At 36.8% G+C, this 23,272-nt stretch overlaps 1 protein-coding gene across 2 annotated transcripts in view; it reads left to right on the forward strand.

Annotated features, from left to right (window-relative positions):
* The window catches only part of Gulp1 (GULP PTB domain containing engulfment adaptor 1), a 107,526-nt gene that overhangs the window by 49,018 nt on the left and 35,236 nt on the right, over positions 1-23,272 (forward strand). Inside the window, exons 4-5 of one of the 2 annotated variants that reach the window (XM_051153769.1) lie at positions 9,461-9,559; positions 19,356-19,493. In XM_051153769.1, coding sequence (XP_051009726.1) covers positions 9,461-9,559; positions 19,356-19,493 — 237 coding nt within the window. The remainder of the gene's footprint in view (positions 1-9,460; positions 9,560-19,355; positions 19,494-23,272) is intronic. The other variant, XM_051153770.1, reaches the window with a different exon arrangement.

Below are 23,272 nucleotides of genomic sequence, written 5' to 3' on the forward strand. Positions count from 1 at the left end.
AAATTGTTGAATACAATATAATTTTTAAAAATTATTAGCTCTTCTGTATACAAAGGTATACAAAGACTGAAGAAAAAATCAGGGAAACAACACCTTTCATAATAGCCTTAAGTAATATAAAATATCTTGGGATAATTCCCCAAGACATGTACGATAAGAACTTCAGATCTTTGAGAAAGAAATCAAAGAAGATAGAAAGATCTCCAATGCTCATGGATAAGTTGGATTAACATGGTAAAATTGACCATCCTTCCAAAAGCAATCTACATACTCCATGCAATTCCTATCAAAATGCCCCCACAATTTTTTATGGATCCAGAAGGACAATTTTCAACTTCATATGTAGAAACAAAATCACGAAGCATAAAAGGACACTGCTGTGTGCATCATCATCACTGATTTCAAGTTGTACTGCACAATATATTAATAAAAATGCACATTGCATTGTTATGAAAATATATACATTCATCGATTGACGTACCACACATAAATCCACATACCTATGGACACCTGAATTTTTTTTATAATGAAGGCAGAAACACAAACTGGAAAAAAAGTCAGCATCTTCAACAATGCTGGTTGTATAACTAGAATGAAAATAACTTTATATATATTACCCTACACAAAACTCACGTCCAGATCTATTAAATGCCTCATCATAAAACCATATACGTTGAACCTGGTAGAGGTGAAAGTGGGGAATACCCTTGAATGCATTGGAACAGAAGATAACCTTCTGAATAGTCCACTGATAGCACAGACACTACTATCAACAATTCATAAATGGGACCTCATAAAACCCAAAAGCTTCTGTAAGGCAAAGGACACCATCAATAGGACAAAGCATCAGTTAACGAATGGGAAAAGTTTCTTTTTCATTTGTTTGTTTTGTTTTTTTACCAACTCCACATTCAATAGAGATATCAAAAAATCAAATTTAAAAATGGGGCATAAATCTAAACAGATTTCTCAATAGAGGGATCTCAAGTGACTGAGAAACATTTAAATAAATGTTCAACATTTAACCATCAGAGAAATGCAAATAAAAAACGACTCCACCTTGCATCTGTTAGAATGACTAAGATTGATAACACAAGTAACAGCCCTTGCTCGCCATGATATGGAGCAAGGGGAACAATTTTCCATTTCTGGTGGGAGTGAAAACTGGTACAGCCACTATGGACATGAATGTGGCATTTTGACAGGATGTTGAAAATCAATCTACCTCAAGTTCTAGCTATGCCCATTATGCAAAGGATGCTTTATCCTACCACAAGCACACTTGCTCAACTATGTCCATTGTTGCTTTTTTATTTATAATAGCCAGAAACTGGAAAAACCTAGATGCTCTTCTACTGCAGAAGAGACAAAAATAAAGGTGGCATATTCATGCAATGTCATATTACTTGACTATTTAAAACAGTGACATCATAAAATTTTCAGGCAATTAGATAGGACTAGAAAAATTAATATCCAGAATGAGGTAACCCAGACATAGAAATACAGATATGGTTTATATTCACTTAAAATTGGATATTAGTCATTAAATAAAGTAAAACCAAGAGAGGTTTACTGGTCCATTTAAGGACCTTCCTGAAAGGAAGAAAAAAATAGATTTTATGGTGGCAGGTGGGAACAAGAGTAGGCGATCCGGTGCCAGGGAGAGCAGCATGGTATGGAGAATTTGTGAGGAAAGAATCTGCAATCAGGGGATAATCCGAGGGTGGTGTGAAAAACCTTCTGCAGTGGAAACTTCCTAGAATCTGTGAAGGCAATTGTAATGAAAACACTTTGTAATGGGGTATATGGAATCTTAGCTAGCCATTTCTTATAGTCAGCCTAGTGGCTAGTCTGGGTGGCATTTAATTGAGTTTTGGTCAAGGGGGATGTCTCATGAAATATCCCCCAAATCCAAGCTGTTGTTAAGGCAAAGGATTGCTCTCCACGAACTAACATCAGAGCCCCATTGCTGAGGACAACAACCACACTGTTCATTGAGCTTGGAAATGTCAAACTGGTACCGACATGTAGCCCTCCTCACCCCAACATTCTAGTCTCTTTGATAAGGGAAGGTACTCTGCAAGCTACTGAAAGAGGTTTGACCTACAATCTCTGCATGCAAAATATGCTAGGGAAATGGTGCCACAGAACTTGTGGGGGTAGCTAACCGATATCTGATTTGACTTAAGGCCCACTCAAATAGAACCCATATGTGGCACTGCTTGGGTAACTAAGAAGCAAGAGTAGATAGCTCAGAGACCTAGGGTAAAACTAAACACCACTGTTCTAAAAAAAAAAAAAAAATCAGTAAATGAGTCCTAATGATATTCTTCTATACTGATAGATTAGTGCCTTATCTTGTCATTGTCAGAGAGGCTTCCTCTAGAAGCAGAACAGAATAGATGCAGAGACTGACATCAGATATTATGAGGCAAGAAAGTCTAAGTTGGAGTTCTTCATCAAATCCCTCCCCTCAGGGCTCAGGGTATCCCTTGGAAGGGAAAGAGAAAGGTTGTAAGAGCCAGGGGTGATGGAGGACACCAGAGTAACAAGGCTTTCTGAATTACTAAACAAGGCAAGGCTCATATGAGCTCAGAGAGACTGAAGCAGCAAGCACCGAACCTACATGGGTCTACACCAGGTCCCTAGGTATACATTATAGTCATTAACTTGATATTTTTGGTAGGAACACTCACTGTAAGAATGAGTGGGTCTCTGACTCTTGTGCCTGCTTTTGGGACTCTCTTTCCCCTATTGGGTTGCTAAGTTCAATTTTGATATGATAGTTTTGTTTTCTTATTGTCTTTTCTTTTGCCATGTTTAATTGTTATCTTTTTGAAGCCCATTTTTTTCTAATGAGAGATGGAAAGGGAGTGGATTTGGAGTGAAAGGGAGGTGGAGAGGAACTGGGAAGCATAGAGGGATGGGAAACTATAATCAGGATATAGTATATGAGAAAAGAATCTATTTCAATAATAGCAAAAATATATAAACACATATATTTAATAATGGAGTTAGACATAGGGAATTTTGGAATGATGTCATCAGAACTCAATGCTCCTTAAATTTTCATTACAAGCAGTGTCTTACGTTTAATTGACTTTACAAGTTCAAGTAACACTTTATTTTTTCATCATTTTATGGGTATAGAGTCTGGGGTTTGGTCCTGTATTGTGCTAATGTGTAGATTGTTTCTGTTTCACACCTTTGGAAACTTTTTACTGGGTTGAATTATTACATTCAAGTGTCAATGATAGATCTTTTTATCTATGGAAGTCTATTAAGGAAGGAACTCACAATAAAAATTAAAGAAATTTGCAAACAAAGCTGTAAAATCACTTACATTAAAATAATAAATAAGGAAAACAATATAGCCAAGGATAAGTGAGCATCACATTGTGCTCTCTCCTAACATTTCTGAATTATAAGTATTTCTGAACACAGTTAAGAAGTCCACAGGTAGTCAGGTGGTGGTGGTTGCACACACTTTAATCCATCACTCAGGAGGTATAGAAAGGTGGAACTCTGAGTTTGAGGCCAGCCTAGTCTACAGAGTGAGTTCCAGGACAACCAATGGTACAATAGAGAAATCCTGCCTTGGACAAAAGAAATTGTCCATGAGTAAGAAAATCCAAGAGAATTAATATGAGAGCATGCTAAGTCTTTCCAGCAGTGAGCTTAACTTTTAGAAGAAAAGCAGAGAGACAGTAATTATCAAACTGTTGAAGATATAAATTAACCCTAGAGACAAGAATTTTGCAACATATTTTCAGCAATGATGCCACAAGACTGATGAAAGCTTTGTTATACATGAAACACCAATAGAAAACGTTTTTCAAATGTAGCCGATACAATGTTAAAGGATGATGTTCATTGTGTGCTGATGCAAGTGCAGCTTCCAGTCTGCTCTTACAAGTCCATTTCATGATTGAAGTGCAGAAGGGAGTTTGAGCTGGGTTCTTTTAGCACTGTTTAATTCTTCCTCATCTGCTCATCCTCCTGGAACTCCCTGTTCTCCAGCCTTTCTCCTCTCTCTCTGTCTCCCCTCCTGTATGTATGTGTATAAAACATTAACATTCCTTTCTTTGTTTCCTCCACTCTTTTTTTTTTCTTTCTCTACAGGAAGTTTAATATTACTGGCTGGTTTGTAGCAAATACTGGCTACATTTTCATAAAATACAAAGTTACACAATTCTTGTCAGAGGTCACAGGAATTGTTGTTTCCAGATGGTGAAAAGGCCCCGGAAGGCACTGAGCTCTTATCCTTTGTAAAACAGACTATGGAGAAACAGGACTAACATGGCCCTGCCACCCGCTCATGGTAGCTTTTCTCGGGTGGCCTTCTGTAGGTGCAGAGCAACTAAAGGTTTTTGAAGCCTTTAAAAAATAATAAAGCTCAAAATTGCTTAATTATGCTAAGTCAAAAGGATAGTATGATTGGAAAAGAACATTAGTGCATTTTCTTGGAGGGAGAACTGGAATAATTTTTCATTTGCATGGGAGCAAAATATGTTTCTTAAAGACATAAAAGTATTTGGCACACGTTGGATGTCATGAGCACACTGTAAGACTTTTAGAGACAAAAGAAAAATAACTAAGCAGCTTATGTTCATAGGAATGTAGGAAAGAATAGGCTGAAAAATAATGCCATCCCAAATGGGATAAAAGAAATGGCACCAGCTGGGATTCGAAGGCAGATGCTTCAAGGCACTCCTGTAGGCATTAATTATGTTCCTCTCTGTGGCAGTGCAAAGGCATGAAATAGGAAGACTTTGAACACTCTGCCCTGGGACCAGCTATACCATTGGTGCTCACATCTGCCCTAAATTAGAATGACTTGCACAATGCAAATAAATAGGACACAAAAGCCTTGGAGCCCCGCCCAACCTCACATCTGATCCCTTTGAATCAAGTTCAGAGGACTTTCCATATGCTGAAAATGAGTTGTAGAAACCCTGGGAGGGAGGGAGAAATCCTTATACTTTAAAGGTTTCCCTCTTTTTCTTCTTTTAAAAGGGCATATGGAGGGAAAGAGGCTAATAATGAAAACAAGGAGTCAGAGGGGCTGCCAGACAGAAATCAGACACCCAATGCACTGTGGATTAAGGGAAGGATCAATTAAACTAAAAAAGTTTACAAAATGTTGCTAAGAATAAGCTTAACCTAACAGCATATATATGTTGTATGTATGTGCATAGACAAACACTTGTAGGTATTCTCTTGTTAAAGGTTCAGAAACATATCTTTTATTTTTTCCCCACTAGATCTGTGGAAGCTGGAGTGAGATAAGCAGAAATGTCCTCTGCCTGAGAGCAGAACCACTCTGATTTCCTTTTAAATTTTTCACAGACCCTAACTGATGTGCACATATGTTTCTAATGGGTGGAAAGACAGGCCACTGGAGCTATGAAAGTAGCTCTAGCTCTTAGCTTTGGTTTATATATATATATCCTTTGGTGTCATCTTTGCTGGTTTGCCTGATAGAACAGTACACAGCTAGGTGGGTGTTGAGCTATGGCAACATTGCACACTCAACAGCAGATAAACAAATTCTGAAAACATATTAAAAGAAAATTATCTTAAAATGAATTAATCTCTTCTTATGCTTTTCTTACTGGCTGGTATGCATTTAGCCTTTTAAATTTCATGTCAAAAATACATAAAAATCAAGTTACTTTTAAAATTTAATTATTCAGTTGGCATCCTGGTCTCTCCTTTCCTCACACTCTCCCTCTCCCTCCCTCTCCCCCATCCTCTTTCTCCTATTCCTTAATAAAAGGGGAAACTACCCCCAACAACCCAGCCATCCAGCCTGGTCATTAAGTCACATCAGGACTGAGTATGTCCTCTTCCACTTTGGCGTGACAAGGCAGTACCATCAAGGGGAAATGACCAAAAAGGTGGCAAAAAGAGTCCATGTGAGACAGTCCCTGCTTCCCTTATGAGAGGTCCTACCCGAAGCCTAAGCTGCCCACTGGCTACACCTTTGAAGGGGGGTGCCTAGGTCCAGTCTATGCAAGGTCCTTGGTTGCTGCATCAGTCTCAGCAAGCACCTCTAGGGCCCTGCTTAGTTGGCTCTGTTGGTCTTCCTGTCAAGCTTTTGTTACCTCCACATCCTTTTCTTCTTCCCTCCATTTTTCCACAAGACTTCCTACTCACATAGCCCAATGTTTGCCTGTGAGTATCAACATCTGTTTTGAAGCACTGCTGGGTGGAGCCTCTCATAGGCTCACTCCGATAGCCTCCTGTCTGAAAGCATAGTAGAGCATCCTTAGTCGTGTTAGGGGTTGGCTCTCTCCTATGGTGTGGGTCTTGGATTACGCTAGGCATTGGTTGGACATTCCCTCAATATCTGTTCCATCTGCTCTTTATTTATCCCTGCACATTTTGTAGCCAGGATAAATTTTGGGTCAAAGATTTTTGTGGGTGTCTACTATGAGACTTGTCTAGTTAGAAGGTGCCCTCTTCATTCTTTATAGCCCCTGCTACTAGGAGTCTCTGCTAGAGTCCCCTTCATAACCTCCCAGTAGCCTATCCTGACTTATGTCTCAAGATTATCAGAGAGATGTGCCTGCACAGTTTCTCTTTTCTCTACAGGCGTTCTGTCCTCCTGCCTTTGTTCTCTCCAAGTCTGATCTCTACCGTCATATCTCTCTACACTCCCTCTGCTACATTATTAGCTATCTCCCACCACTCCCTCTATCTATTCTATTTCTTCCTCTGAGTGAGATTTTACCATCCCTCTTTGGGTCCTCCTTGGAGCTTTGAGTTTTGCATTGTAATGTTTGTCCTATACTATATAGTTAAAATCCACTGATAAGTGATTATATACTATGTGGGCCCTTCAGAGTCTGGGTTACCTCACTCAGGATGATCTTTTCTGGTTCTGTCAAATTGTCTGAAGTTTCCATGATTTCTTTGTTTTTAATAACTGTATTCCACTGTGTAAATGTACCACCATTTCATTATCCATTTTTCGGTTGAGGAACATCTAGATTGTTTCCAGATTCTGGGTATTATGAATAAAGCTGCTATGAACATAGTTGAACAAGTGTCCTTCTTGTGTGGTGGATTTGGATATATACCCAGGAGTGCTATAGCTGGATCTTGAAGTAGAACTATTTTTAATTTTCTGAGGAAGAACAGATTGATTTCGAAAGTGGTTGTACAAGTTTACACTCCCACCATCAATGGAGGAGTGTTGCCTTTGCTCTACACCCCCACAGCATGTGCTGTCACTTGAGATTTTGATCTTAGCCATTCTGACCCATGTAAAATGGAATCTCAGAGTTGTTTTGATTTGCATTTCCCTGATGACTGAGGGCATTGAACATTTTTTTAAATGCTTCTCAGCAATTTGAGATTTCTGTGTTGAGAATCCTCTGTAAAATTCTTTGTCCCATTTTTTAATTGGGATATTTTGTATGATTGTTTTTAATTTCTTTAGATGCTCATATATTTTGGAATTTAGCACTTTGTCAGATGTAGGATTGGTGAAGATCTTTTCCCAATCTCTAGACTGTTGTTTCATTCTACTGACAGTGTCCTTTGCCTTACAGAAGCTTTTCAGTTTCACGAGGTCCCATATATTAATTGTTACTTGATACCTAAACCACACAAAGGCTCAACACAAAAGAAGAATTTCAGACCAATTTCACCCATGAACACTGATGCAAAAATAGTCAATACAATACTCACAAACTGATTCCAAGAACACATCAATTACTTCATCCACCAGACCAAGTAAGCATCATCCCAGGGATTCAGGGGTGGTTCTACATAGGAAAATCCATCAGGTTAATCCACCATATAAACAAAGTGAAAAAATCACATGAACATTTAATTAGATGGAGAAAAAGCCTTTGATAAAATCCAACACCCCTTCATGATGAAGGTCTAGGAGAGATCCGGGATATGAGGTCCATATCTAAATATAATAAAGGCTATATACAACAAGCCAATAGCCAACATCAAATTAAATAAAGAGAAACTCAAAACAATTCTACTAACATCAGGGACAAGACTGATCAATCTCTCCATATCTCTTTAATACAGTACTTGAATTTCTAGCTAGAGCAATAAGACAACTAAAGGAAATCTAGGTGGTACAAATTGAAAAGAAAGCAGTATTACTATTCAAAGTTGATATAATAATATAAACAAGTGACCCCAACAATTCCACCAGAGAACTCCTACACCTGATAATTACTTTCCGCAAAGTGGCTGGATACAAGCTTACTCCAAAAATAATCAGTAGCCCTCCTGTATACAAATGACGAATGACCTGAGAAAGCAATTAGGGAAACTACACTCTTCACAATAGCCACAAATAGTATGAAGTATCTTTGTGTAACTTTAACCAAGCAAAACCAAGACTTGTTTAAAATGAACTTCAAGTCTCTGAAGAAAGAGACTGAAGAAGATATCGAAAGATGGAAATATTTCCCATGCTCGTGGATCAGTGGGATTAACATAGTTAAACTGGCCATCTTACCAAAAGCAATCTACAGATTCAATGCAATCCCCATCAAAATACCAACACAATTCCTTACAAATCTTGGAAGAACAATTCTAAACTTCATATGGAAAAACAAAAAATTCAAGAGTGGCTAAAACAATCCTATAAAACAAAACAACTTCTGAACATATCACCATCCCTAACATGAAGCTATAGTACAGAGCAACAGTAATAAAAACTGGATGGTACTGACTCAGAAATAGATATGTTCATTAATAGAATCAAATCTGAGACCAATAAATAAACCCACACACCCATGGACACTTGATTTCTGACAAAGGAGCTAAAACAATACAACTGAAAAAAGAAATTATCGTCAACAAATGGTGCTGCTAGTCTAACTGGATGTCTCCATGTAGGAAAATGAAAATAGACCTGTATTTACACTCCTGCACAAAACTGAAGTCCAGATGGTTCAAAGACATCAACATAACACCAGATACACTAAATTTATTACAAGAGAAATTGGGGAAGAACTTTGAAGTCATTCACACAGGAGACAACGTCCTGAACAGATTACCAATAGCTCAGGTTCAAGTAATTTTTAAAAAATGTTCACCTAGGCATGGTGGCTCATACTTGTAATCACAGCACTTGAGAGGCTAAGGCAGTTGATTCTTATGAGTTTGAGCTCAGCCTGGGGCTGATATAATGATTTCTAGGCTAGCATGGAATACATAACAAGAGCCTATGTCAAAATAATAGTCAAGCAAATAAACGAAAAGCAAAGGAAAGATAAAATATAAGTTACTGAAAATGAATCTGAATTTTGATGGCACATGGAGAAGGTTACTGAGCAAAACTGTTTTTATGAAATGCATTGTAATGGGAAGTATTTGAATTAATGAACGTTTGCTAAGGACACAGCCTCCAAATGGACAATGTACATTCATTTGCCACAGGAATGGAACCTAACTTTGTGAATTTCTTTGTCTTTTGTAGTTTGCAAGGCACATAAAAAAATCTGAAGGCCAGAAAATTCCTAAAGTTGAATTGCAAATATCAATTTATGGAGTAAAAATTCTTGAACCCAAAACAAAGGTAAGGCTATCTGAGAGTTTTGTTGCACTACTCTTCAACCAGTAACAATTACATCTATTTTCGTGAATCTTTAAAATCTATTACTTTTTTTTTAAATGTTTGATTCTTGGTGATTTATTTAAATAAGTGTAGGAATTTAGAGAAAATGAAAAACTTTTGGAATCATGGAAAAGTCTTTCTAGTCTGTGTCCAACTTGTAATAACTTAAATAAAGTATATTCAGTAGTGGCAGCACTATATTTAGATATTTCTATTCACTTTATGTGAAATATACATATGGCATGCTTAGCTGCATATGAAAGAAGACAAAATTTGTGATGTATATTAACATTTCCTGTCCTATAGATACAATTGATGTATAGGAGTTTTTTAGGACTGCTAAAACAAAAATGCCAAAGACTGGGTAACTTAAACAGTAGCAATTTATTTCCTTAGAAGTTGTGTGCTTAGAATCCCAATATCCGTATAGCTTCCTCAATGGTCTCCTCCCTTGCCATGAACGGTTGGCTGCTGTATCTGAACAGGTATACACAGTTTCAACTCTTTGTATGTGTTTTCTTGTTTGATCTGTTTTGTTTTTAATAAGGACATGAGATTGAATTTAGGATCACACAATGTCTTTATATGAACTGAATTTGCTGTATACATGCCTTATCTCCAGTTAAAGGCAAACCTTAAAATAGTTTTATATTTCTATTTATATATTAATTATAAATAATAATGTGTTTCATTGTAACATTGTTATATATGTGTAAAATGTATTTTTGGTCATAGTTACTTCAATTGTCTTTTCTTGTTTCCTTCCTACTTCCAATGGACTTCCTTTGTCTAATCGGGCCCTTTTCTATGGCCATCTTTCTTTTTCCCCCATAAGTGTTATTACTATTGCTTGTAGAAACATGGTGGTGAAGGGGTATTCATTTTATCATTTGTTGTTCACCTGAAGAAACAGTCTATCCCTTCTCCATAGACTCAATAGAGATTCTCTTGAAATGGTGGGCCTTCGTGTACCTCTTTATACTGTTCACAAGATTCGTGTTAGGACCAATTTTGTACAGGTTTTGTGTAGGTAACCACAGCTACTTTGAGTTCAGGCTGAAACTGACATGTCATACTCAAAATCCTAGGTATCCCACATCTCTCTACTGCTCCCATGGTTCTTACATCCTTTCTCCTTCATCTTCTGCTAGGTTCCCTGAGTCCTGAAGGGAGTAATATCAATGTATAACTCAAAAATTAGTACTCAACAATTAATTTTTCTTATCACATCATCAATTAAAAGTCCATAAAACTATCACTGGACTGCAAAAAGAAGCTTCTTTATTTTGTTTAATTTTATATTATGGGCATCAGTGTTTTGCCGGCATGTTTGTCTGAATGAGTGTGTCAGATCTGCTGGAACAGGAGTTACAGACAGTTGCGAGCTTCCATGTGGATGGTGGGAATTGAACCTCAGTCCTCTTGAAGAACAGCCAGAGCTCTTTCCTGCTGAGCCATCTCTCCAGCCCACAAAAAGATTTTATGGCCCAAACTGATAGCACTAATCTATGAGCATAAACAATTATTTAGGAGGGGTTTTTGGAGGTATCATTGATTTATTTATTTACTTTACATCCCAATACCTCCTCTCTCTTTCTCCTCTCTTCTCCTCCTTCCCTTTCCCTCTTTTTCCAGTCCCACACTTCCTCTCCCTTTGCCCTCCCCTCACCCTCAGAAAAGGGAAGTCCCCTCACCTACGCCTTGGAGGTAATTTGATGGCACATGGTGTCATTTAACAAACAACAGTACTTATGATTTTCGTGGCTATGGGCTTTGAGCAGGTTTACTATACCAGAGAGGAATTCCTCTTGTGGTACAAACTTCAAATCTAATAAGAAAGTGTTTGGTTATCTCTGTAATAAAGACTTTCTATAATTGTACTAGTGTTAATTTTACCTGCCCAGTTGAATACATGGCATTCAAGGATTGCCCTGAGAAAGACTGCGTGACAGTTAGTCCTTAACAGCTTGAATAATATTTCTTCACACCATGGCAGCAAACCAAGAGAAAGGGCGCTTCCATCCAAAGTCCATCTTTATTTTCCCATGTCCTGAGACTAAAGCTTCTAGCATCTTCAGCCATACTGTCTTTCTATCTAGTTTTGCTAGACTGCAAAAAATCAGTGGCAATTTATTTGAAGGTTCTCAGGAAAATCCTTGACCAACAGCTCACAGACAGGTATCCTATCTCTGACACAGAGATTTTCATTGAATAATCTGTGTCTTCTGGGAGCAGCTTTACCTATGCAGGGCTTTTCCACTTAACCACATTGTTTTTACATTTTACTTTCAACTTATCTTACCAGGTATCAGTCTTCCTTGTGGCTTTTTAATACATCATAATTTTAGTTGATGGTACCCAAACCTCTTTTTTTCTCAATCTCCCTGCCACTATCGGCACTCAATTCTTCCCACCCCTAGCATTTCACTTGAAAGTAGAAGTTGAATCATGTAGTAATAAATCATCCACTATCATGATCAAGGAGGCTTAAAGCCAAATATAAGTATGATAGAGAGATTCTCTATTTGGGTACAGGTAGATGTGCATTATTTGGACATGGTGTGATGACTTGGCTGCCCATGGTTGGATAAACCAGTAATATGGAATTGGCTGTGGCTGCACTGTTTGTTATTTGTATAGTTACATTGTGTACATAATATTAGCTTGCAGTGCAGTTAGGTAAGAAATTAAATAAGCACACAGTTTCCAACTTCTGAGTTCCTTCTTGTTTCATTAAAGACTTCCAATAGAATCATAGTTTGTCATTGGGTATTAGTTCTTCAGACAAAAAAGAGGATACTTCTTGGAATAGTTACATTGAAATTGCTTGACAAAATTGCAAAAATGTGGTCTAAGGCCCCACATTGTCTATAGAATCCTACACTTATTTTTAAATTTTAATTAAATTTTCAAACTGACATATCATTTTATTTTTCTTGTATGAAAATCTTTATGCAGTAGCTGTAGCTAGATCCTGAGTCTTCTGAACAGAGACTCCGGAATGGGTTTTCACAAGATGGTCAGTGAATTCCTGTTAAGGAGACTTGGTGAACAGTTTTTTTCCAGAGATAAGGTGTCAGGTAGCAGCTAGATCCTGAGTCTTCTGAACAGAGACTCCGGAATGGGTTTTCACAAGATGGTCAGTGAATTCCTGTTAAGGAGACTTGGTGAACAGTTTTTTTCCAGAGATAAGGTGTCAGGTAGCAGCTAGATCCTGAGTCTTCTGAACAGAGACTCCGGAATGGGTTTTCACAAGATGGTCAGTGAATTCTTGTTAAGGAGACTTGGTGAACAGTTTTTTTCCAGAGATAAGGTGTCAGGTAGCAGCTAGATCCTGAGTCTTCTGAACAGAGACTCCGGAATGGGTTTTCACAAGATGGTCAGTGAATTCCTGTTAAGGAGACTTGGTGAACACAGTCTTTTTCCAGAGATAAGGTGTCAGGTAGCTGTAGGTCGTGAAGATGGCATCAAAGGTGGCCTTGGCAACATTGCCCAGGGTGGAAGTGCAGCCCCTGGCTGATGTGCAGCATTCATCAATATCACCCATCATCAGTAGCTTCTTGGGCACAGGAGCAGAGACAATGGCAGTCCCTCTGGGTTCAGAGATGAGATATACCAAAACAAAGCCACAGAGGCCTGTGCACTGCACAATATAGGGCTTCCCAATCTTGTTCCCCCAGCAGCCTTTCTGCACAGGAACAATAGAAAACGTGGGTGGATGATAGCCTCTTGGATGGCAGTGGCTACCTCCTTGGAACAGTTAATACCAAGACCAACATGGCCATCATGGTCCTTAATAGCAATAAAAGCCACTAGCCAGCTGGTGCCTGCTTCTGCACCGGCCTGATCTTTAGAACTGCATCCTTTAGGGATGTGCCCAGGAAAGACAATAATCTCCGATTCCTTAATGGACAGAGATTCCTTAATGAGTAGATCTCCTCCAAGGGCATGATCTTCATTTTGTAACCAGGCAACCTAGCTTGGTGACAGGGATCCACTCTTTTATTTTGTCTTTACCTTCAAGATCCCTGCGGCCTTGACCATAACCATGGCCTTGACCAAGTCGCAGCCCCTAAGACTGCTGCCGTATCCTCCAGGGAAGCCATCATCCATCATTTGGTGGTTTTCAGAAGAAGTAGCTTAAATTTATTTTATTGTATGTGAATGGATGTTTTGCCTGCACGTGTGTCTGTGACACCACCTTCATGCATGGTGCCAGCGGAGGCCAGAAGAGGCCATTGCTGACAGAGGCAAGAATAGGGCATTGGATTCCCTGAAACTGGAGTTACAGATGGTTGCGAGCCTCCATGTCAATTCTGGGAATCAGACCTAGGTCCTCCGGGTGATCATTCAGTGTCGTAACTGCTTTGTCCTCTCTCCAGCTCCTGAATCCTAATCTTTGAATGTATTTGTAAATAGTTGAGGGATCTTAGCATGGATACATGAAGTTTCTGTTCCTAGGTTCAATGTTATAGAACAATGGTATTCTTAAAATTCAAGACACGAATTTAAGACTTATTAATATACCTTGTAATGCTTTTCCATTTCACACCCTCAATTAAACTACAAATGAGGTCCTGCAGCTTTTAGTTACAATCTGCTCCAATATAACTGTTGCTGAAAAGAAAGAAAGGGAATGGTAGAGGATGGAAGGGTGCACCAATGCACCACAGAGTATATGTAGTTTGTTTATATACAAGGTAATTAAAAGTCAGGTTCATTTCGCAAATAGGTGGTTTGGCTGAGAAAAAGTCACTAGGCAAATGACAGGTACAAAAAGGACAAAAAAATAATAAGCACATAGTGACACTATAGCATATATCTAAACTGTTTATTGTAATCTTCTTAGTTCCTGTCAGTGAATACTTAGAATGATCTAAATACTTCATTGTTATATTCTTAAAATATTTATAAAATACAATATGATGAAATAGAGCATGCACTGATAATTTCTTTAGTTTCTTCAGGTGGGTAATAATGCCATATCCTTAGAAAAGTACAAAATATAAGGACTTAATGCATGCTGTGCCCATCACCACTAATATGTGTGAGAGCTCTGTCCATGTGTAAGGCTGAGGAAGGGAGAACATGGACCAGTGTCATCAGCAGTAGGTGAGAGAGCTGTGGCTTTGCATTGCAACTGTTTATTTAACCTGTTATGTGCTACATAATTTTAATATGCCTTTTACAAGAGAGTATTTCTGTAGATGAAGGATGATCAAAAGTTCTCTAAATGATTCCAACAAGCTTTTCAGATACCTGTCTTTTCTTCCTCATGCTTGCTTTTTGGCCACTTGGTGAACCTTCCTTTATTAAGCCAGTAAGCGGTAGCTTCCAGTTTGTCCAAACTGCTTCAGTAACTTTTGATTTTTTGATGCTGAATTACAGAAACATTTTTCTCTTAATTTGTAAATATGGTAATAGAATTTTTAAAAATATAAGAGGAAAGAAAAGGAAAGAAGGAAAGCCTAATAGATAGTTATTGCCCAGTAAAAACAAAAATTCTACATAGACTTTAAAATCAGTTAGTGTAGAACAGGCCTGTGGTTCATGAAAAATAGAGTAAAAGCAAGAAGGACAAAGATTGGGTAGTGTTTTCCTGTTGTTATTTTTGTTATTTGATAACCCTGTTTTCAGATTTCTGCTACCAAGTGTCTCTCATTGCCAGCCTGTCAGTATATCATTCTGTTTCCTGAGCTGTTACTGTCGAATCTCTATGCCTTGAGGAGACAACTACATTAGTAAAATGTCAGTGCAACAGAGTTTGTTGGAACAACATTAGTGAATTAAGTTTTGATCAGTACAGACAGCTTTATTCAGATCATTGATACCAGTGTTCATCCTGGTCCCAGAACTTCAGCTTCCTGTGTCAGACAGCCATTCTTACAAAGGGCCTATGGTGTGCTGTCCTCAACAGTAAATTTATAGGCTCATGAGAAAGAAACATATGTAAGCCTATTTCTCTCCAACCTGACAAACAATCTTGAAATTTTGAAAATCTCTGAAATTTTTAAAGATTTATTTATTTATTTATGTACATGAGTATTGTATTTGGATGTATGCGTGTAAGGCAGAAGATGGCATCAAATCGCATTATACATGGTTGTGAACCACCATGTGGTTGCTGGGAATTGAACTCAGGGCCTGGAAGAGCAGCCAGTGCTCTTAAACGCTAAGCCATCTCTCCAGGCCCTCTGATATTATATTGCAATCCAATTTTATTACATCTGACAGTAGAACAACTGATATTCACTCCTATGCTATGTTGGAACATGTAAATCTTGACTATATGCACATAGGAAGACTTGAGTAAGTGCACATACAGAAGTGTCATCTTTTCATTCCATTGTAAAAATAAAAACCACTCAAAGTATGGAATTACAAGCCCTGTTAAACATCAATCAGTGTTCCAAGTATTCTGTCAGAATGTTGACGTCTGGAGTGATCTTGAGCTTCTGAGTATCTCAAGATACAGGGGAAGTTAGTCATGTATGTGTCAGGGAAAAGGGGAGTGAGAGGAAGGAGGAAATTTATTCCACAGGAGACTGTGATGCATGAATTTAGAAAGAGATACAGCAACAGATAAATGAATCTACTAATAAAAATCCCTTTGTTTAAATTGGTGTTTATAAAAAAAAAGTCAACTAAATGCGACACACTTAAATTTATTTACAGATAGAAACAGGTAATATTTTAAACATATTATTTATCTAAAATGGCCTTTCTTTACACAAACTGTGTTTCTTTCCCATTTGAGTGATAAAATTAAAATAAATGCAAACTCTGCAGCAGTTAGCACATATGCTTTTCTCATTGCCACTTCTAAAACGAAGGGTGTGGGTCTGGAGGTAGGAGGCACAGAGAGAGACATTAACTATTGACTAATCTTTTTATTTTATTTGCAATGAAAAAGTATTGATAATAACATATGTGTTTCCTCACTGTATGGTTTGTTGTTTTTGTTCCTTAATCTTTTTATCATACCTTACACAATTAGTTCTAGGCTTAATATCCATGAATTTTATCACAAAGTGGACTTTTTAACTCCATTTCTAAAAAGGTAGCATAACGCTCAAGAGGGCCTGGGTTCAATTCCCAGTACCTAAGATAAAATCTAAGGAAAACAAACAAAGAGGCATCACAATAGAGTGAAGTTATAGTCCTCAAGTCTCTAGTCTTCTTTCTTAAGGAAATGACTTTGATAACTGCTTTAATTTATCTTATTGTTGCTGTGGTAAAATAGTACCACAAAAGCAGTACATGGAAGAGTTTTATCCTACAATTCCTGTTACAGCCCATGATGGAGAGGAAGGCGAGGCAGCAGGAAGGGGCTTGGCACGTCCTGTGACACATATTCTCATACAGAAGACAATGATATAGGCATATTCGACAAAACAATGATGAACGTACATTAGTGCTCAGCTTTCTTCTCTACTTTACTCATGTATAAATGTTCTGCCTGAGGAATGGTCCTACCCACAATTAACAAGGGACTTCCCACCTCAATTAATGTAACCAATATAATCACCTACTGATATGCCCATAGACATGTTTCCTGGGGTGATTCTGGGGTTATATCAAGATGACAATTAGCATAAACCATCACACTAGGATAAAAAAAAATATTAGGATAATTCCAAACTGATTACAACCAAACACCTTCTGTGACTGTCTGGCTGTTGGGTGAATGAAGGATTTTATATTCCAACACTAGCTATTAAATTTTTGATTTGCATGCTCTTTTGTAATTTATCTTATATGTAAATAGAAATAATAAATCATTTTTCTAAACTGTGTAATGATAATTTCTTCTTATGTATCATAACCATGATTATATAGTTATTAATGAGATATACTAGCTATCAGTATTCAGAAACTGCAGCATGGATCACTTTTACTTGATTGACTATTTGTATTAAAACAAAAATATGTGTCAATGAAAAATGTTGCACTATCAGAAAAAAATAGAGGAAAAAATATGAGACAAGCACAACCATTGTTTGTCTCAACATTAAGGGTAAGAAAGAGAAGATGCCTTCATTAATAGCCTATTGACAAAAAGAAGAGTATTCAAGTAGAAGGGAGATTGGAGAAAAGAAAAGGTAGGGTAGTGGAACTTAAGATGGGCAGTGGGCTGTATATGATTAAAACAGGTTGCATGTATACAGTTTCACAATCAATCCAACTATCCCATCATTTTGAATACAATTTTAAAAAGCCTACATAGTACTTGTTTTAGAATTACCCCTCTCTCCTGTAGAAGTATATAGATCAGGAATATCAAAACATATTAGTCATACAGTATTCTTCCCATTTAATACTTAAGCTCATGAAGCAACTGTTTGAAGGGCTATTATTAAGCCAACTTTAGGGGATATTGCATTACTATAGATTAATGTTTTAGCATTTATGATTTATGGTGTTTAATTTTGCGTTTTTAATCTGATGAACAAAAGAGGAATAAGATCGATAGATTAAATCAAAGCAAACATGCATTCAAAATGCAAAAATACTCTATGGCATCGTTGTTGCCATTTTTGATGATGATCTTTTTGAAAGAATGAAATATTTGAATCATAAGCTTTCTGATTCAACTGCAATAAATACTGGAAAACTGTTTATGGCAGACACTCTAGTGTCATTCACCTAGTCAGACTTGAATGAAGCTATAATCACTTCCATCTTTAACCTTTCACAATACCTGCTAAGTACTGTGGATGACCAAAGTTTCTGACTAATATTCTGTGTTATAATGTACTTTAAAATAAATGATGTATATTGCTAGAATGGAAAACAGAATGATTATCGATGATATTTTTGTTTGCATCAGTCATAATTAAATAAAACATAAGATTTTTCCAACTCCAATGTGTTGTGGAAATGATCTAATGAATCATCATTAGATGAAGATTCTAAGTTTCATAATTCAGTGATGTGGTGTGGTGGTGGTAGTGTGTGTATGTGTGTGTGTGTGTGTGTGTGTGTGTGTGTGTGTGTGTGTGTGCGCTGTGCTGAAACTATATCTTTCTGGTTCAGTATTTGCTTTTGTACCTATTACCAACCCATTATTCAGTCACTTGCAGGCTGTTGTGATATCAACCTAAGCTACCAAAATTCCAAAGATGACCTTCTTGGGTAGAAAAGGCTCAGGAGTGAATGAATGACTAACCAAAAAGGCCTGGTATTTAATGAGAAAACCATAGCTGTGTTATTGAGGTTCATGGAACTTGTGAAGAATTGGTTATGCTCTAGACTACAATGTTTGTTATTGCCAGCATCACAAAATGAAAAGAATTTTACAGAATTTGGTCATTTTCTATGAACTTTTGGAGATGTTCTGATCTTTTGTGGCTCAATATTCTCTTATGTAAATGCTAAAGGTTAAAAGAATATGTGGTTTTTGTTTTTGTTTTTAGGGTTTTTTGGGGGGTTGTTTTGTTTTGGGTGTTTTGTTGTTGTTTTTTGCTTGTTTGTTTTTTAAAGATTTTTTTGTAACTCAGAAACTGTGAAACTATGGTCTTGCATCTATTATATCCTGCTGTGTGTGCTATTTCATTGAGCATCTTAAATCAACCTTAAGTCAAAAGACCCACATCCATTGTATATTTGTTTAAATTTGTTGCATATAAAATCATAAGAGCACTGACAAATGGGTGCTACACTTTCAGAACTGTAAGATGTATTATTAGCATGGCCAACACTTCAAAATGTTGAAGAAAATACAATCAACTACATTTATTTCTATCCGTGTTCACAGGAAGTCCAACATAACTGCCAACTCCATAGAATATCATTTTGTGCAGATGATAAAACTGACAAGAGGATATTCACTTTCATATGCAAAGATTCCGAGTCAAATAAACATTTGTGTTATGTGTTTGACAGCGAAAAGTGTGTAAGTATGCCAGATGTTTTAGGGTGGTTTGTTCTCTTTTACAAGCCAGGGCTTGTCTTGTTTCCGGCATTAACAAAATATTTGAAAATGACCAAGGCCTGCAAACACTTAACTGCACTAATAGATTCATCCTGTCATGAGAACAGACTTCAGAATTTCATCCTAACTCAATGCTTATGTTCATTAGCAAAGGCTTGCATGCAAATTTCCTTCATTAGAGCATCATGGCTACTTTTATCTGTTTGCACCAATCTCAAAATGATTTAGTTTGTTTTACATTTTAGTCTAAAGGTTATGGAGTAATATCTGCATGATACACAGAGGAACAGTGATCAAAGTGAGTTTTTCCTAGAATTTAATGAAGACATATTTTAAGCTAAGGAATAAATGCTCTATAGCTTCTTAAAATATTTTCAATTTTTTGAAAACTGTTTTTTTATGTTTATTATTGAGAACATTTAGTAAAATATGAGTTAGGGTGTTGAGCCCCTTTCCGTGTGTGTGTGTGTGTGTGTGTGTGTGTGTGTGTGTGTGTGTGTGTGTACTATGATTTTTAAAGTTCTTAACATGTAAGGTTTTTAGGAAATTCTGAGTCATGTAATAATTCCTTAATTTTCCAGCATGTTAAGGAAAACCCTGTCTCTTGCTTATAAGTTAATTTTATTCATAGCAAAGTCTGAATTCATTTATAAAACCTAAGTCATGAATTTTGAGCACATATTGTAGCCATTGATGGTGTCAGTGGAAAAATATTCAACCTCAACAACACTATTGGATTAAAATGAAAATAGAACTCAACTCATTAAGATTCTATTTTTTCCTTGTTCTCAAAAATAGGAAATTACTAATATAATGATTAGCCAGTTTATTTCTCTGTCTTTACAACATGGACTTTTTGAGAATATATACCTGTATTTCATATCTATTTCTTGCATCACATGGATAACAGATGCTTAGTAATTTTTGTCTTGAAGGAAAATACTATGTTGAAATATACCCAAATTAGCTAGATTATTTCTTATATCACTTACATTTTAGAGCTTTTAAAAAGCAAGTCTGTGTAGTTGCTACGTGGCATCATAAGAGCTACTTGGAATTTTGTAAACACTACCAAACATATTATCAGAAAAATATTCTTAACACTACAAGTTGGAATTCTGTAGACAATAAAGAGCTTTAAATGAAGAATACGTAAGTTTTGCAACTTATCCCCTTAAACAAATGCATCATTGTTACATTTTTGTACACTTTCTCAACATGTTTACAGATTATTTTGATGGTATGACTAATAATAGTAAAGCTGATAATCTTAAGATAATTTCTATTTTAATATACAACAATCTTTTACCATTTTGTACCACAGAAATAAACTCAGTTTTCTTTCTTTTTTTTAAATTTAAGGTCAGGTTTTTAAATTTAAATTTTTATTTTTATTATGTTTCTTTTTTTTTTTAACATTTTTTATTAATTTATTCTTGTTACATCTCAATGTTTATTCTATCCCTTGTATCCTCCCATTGCTCCCCCCCCCCATTTTCCCATTATTCCCCTCCCCTATGACTGTTCCTGAGGGGGATTACCTCCCCCTATATATTCTCATAGGGTATCAAGTCTCTTCTTGGCTTTAACATATACATTTAAGTTATTACATATGAGCTACATACAGCAGGAAGATCCATGAGACAACCAAGAATTATATAAATGTTACATTTATAGTGATTTGGCTGTTTGTATTTGGCAAACTTGAAGTAAACATCTTCCCTATCTTGTTGCATGTAAATTTCTGAATGAAGATCAATATCATATCTCATCTCTATTAACTTAAAACATCTATCTTGATATGAAAACATCTTAACCCCTAACCTATTAAGCCTAGTTGAAAGAGTAAACTATCTGGTCTTCAACCCCATCAGATGTTTGAGAAGGAATAAAACCCCCGGTGAACCAGAAGAAAAGGTTAGCGGCTTCCAAAATGAATAAAATCACTGAGACAGTCTAATGCTTGGACAGTCCCCCAACACTATCTATAACATTGGAGTATCATCTTCAGCTGTTTGGCCCAATATATATGACAGACATATTTGTGAGGCGGGAACTATTGAGGACTTGCTTACCTTGTATTGGCAGAGTTTGGCCATCGATCTGCCTGCATCCAAGCTTGCCCTTTTTTAGGAAGAATTCTGTCTGTGGCAGAAAATAGGACATTGTACTCAGTGGCTGATTTACCACATTTGAAGCCATCTCCATAAGGAGAGTCTTTGATGTTCATCAAGCTTCTGATCCCAATTGGTCCAGCATTTCAGACTGTCTCACACAGGACTCCGATTAAGCCTGGAATTTCACATTTGAAAATAGACCACAAATGCTCTCCCTTGCTTACTTAATCTTTTCCCTCAATTTTTTGGTGGGCCTCATCAAAGGTATTATTCACCCTAAATCAGCCTGAAGAAACCTTAAGAGAACGTTATCCCATTTCCTCTAAGAGGAGTTGCATAGGTTTCTGTTTACTCTCTTGGTCTACAGATGCATATTTTCATTGGGAGTTGGTTATGTTATTATTTGTCTTATACAAAGAGGAAACTCTGTTGAACTCAGGAAAGTCTCTCTTTCCCTTTATCTTTCTTTTTGTAGGTAATGAGATAGGAGCTGAAAAGAAACAAAGAGGGATAGAGAAATATAGAGGGAGGATAGAACAAAGGGTAGATTATTGAATTTACTTCTCATCCCAAGGCCTTGTTACTCACAAATAAGGTTATTTTTTAATTCAATGGTATTGAATTTTGTATATTGATGCAAATCATCGTCATGTCAAATACTAGTATAATTTTATCACAAGAATATATATTCTAGGTCTAATAGATGCATATGATTCTATAGATATATAAAGTAAAATAGTTAAATAAGGTCTTCAAAAGCCTCAAAAATATACATAATATGGCATTTAAAGATGTTTTTATTATGCTAAAGATTCTTTGACAGCAAGACAAGGTTAACTTCTGGCAACACCCAGTCTGCCTCAAAGAAGAAGATGAGTATCAAACTCAGTGTTCTTACATTCACTGCCTTGAATATAGAAATCAACTTCCTTGGGATCCCTTGAAATGAGTCATAATTAGAATTCATAGTAAATATCAGCATTCTTATAGCTTTGTGCTACTTTACAATCTCTCCCTGACATCCATCTAAATCTGTCATGTGATCATAATGCAGCTTTGTGTTTCTCCTATACCTACATCACATTTTTTTTAATTTAGGTCTTTTTTTTAACCTCAAGGCCAATTTAATTAGAATTAAATTGTTGAACTTATGCTGAAGGCAGACTACAATATCAGCAGCTTCTTTGAGGAGAAGATTGGGATGGGAATATTGAAGGAATAAAGCCCCACCATTTGAGTTATTGACAAGGAGGTGCAACATGTGGAGGGGAGGAGGACATTAGAGAAAGAGTGAGGACTTCCAAAATATTGGGGAAGCCCACACTACTGGGAAAAGCATGCTTAGGTTAAAAAAAAACCAGAAATATTATCTGAGTTTTTCAGAAAAATGAGCTGACTTACAAAGCAGCAAGCTACCACACAAGGGGCCTGAAATTCTGGGAAAAGTCTTAAGATGTATCTCAGTAAATAAATAATTATTCTGACTAACTCGTCAGCATAGTTTAAGGCAAACCCATCTGCCTATGAGTGGTCACCTTTCCTCCCCAAAAAACACCTCTCTTTCTTTCAGGCTTAGAAATATCTAATAGCAGGCAAACTAGAAACATGAAAAGCATTTTTGAG

The sequence above is a fragment of the Acomys russatus genome, chromosome 12 (genome assembly GCF_903995435.1).
Source record: "Acomys russatus chromosome 12, mAcoRus1.1, whole genome shotgun sequence".
Taxonomy (NCBI): domain Eukaryota; kingdom Metazoa; phylum Chordata; class Mammalia; order Rodentia; family Muridae; genus Acomys; species Acomys russatus.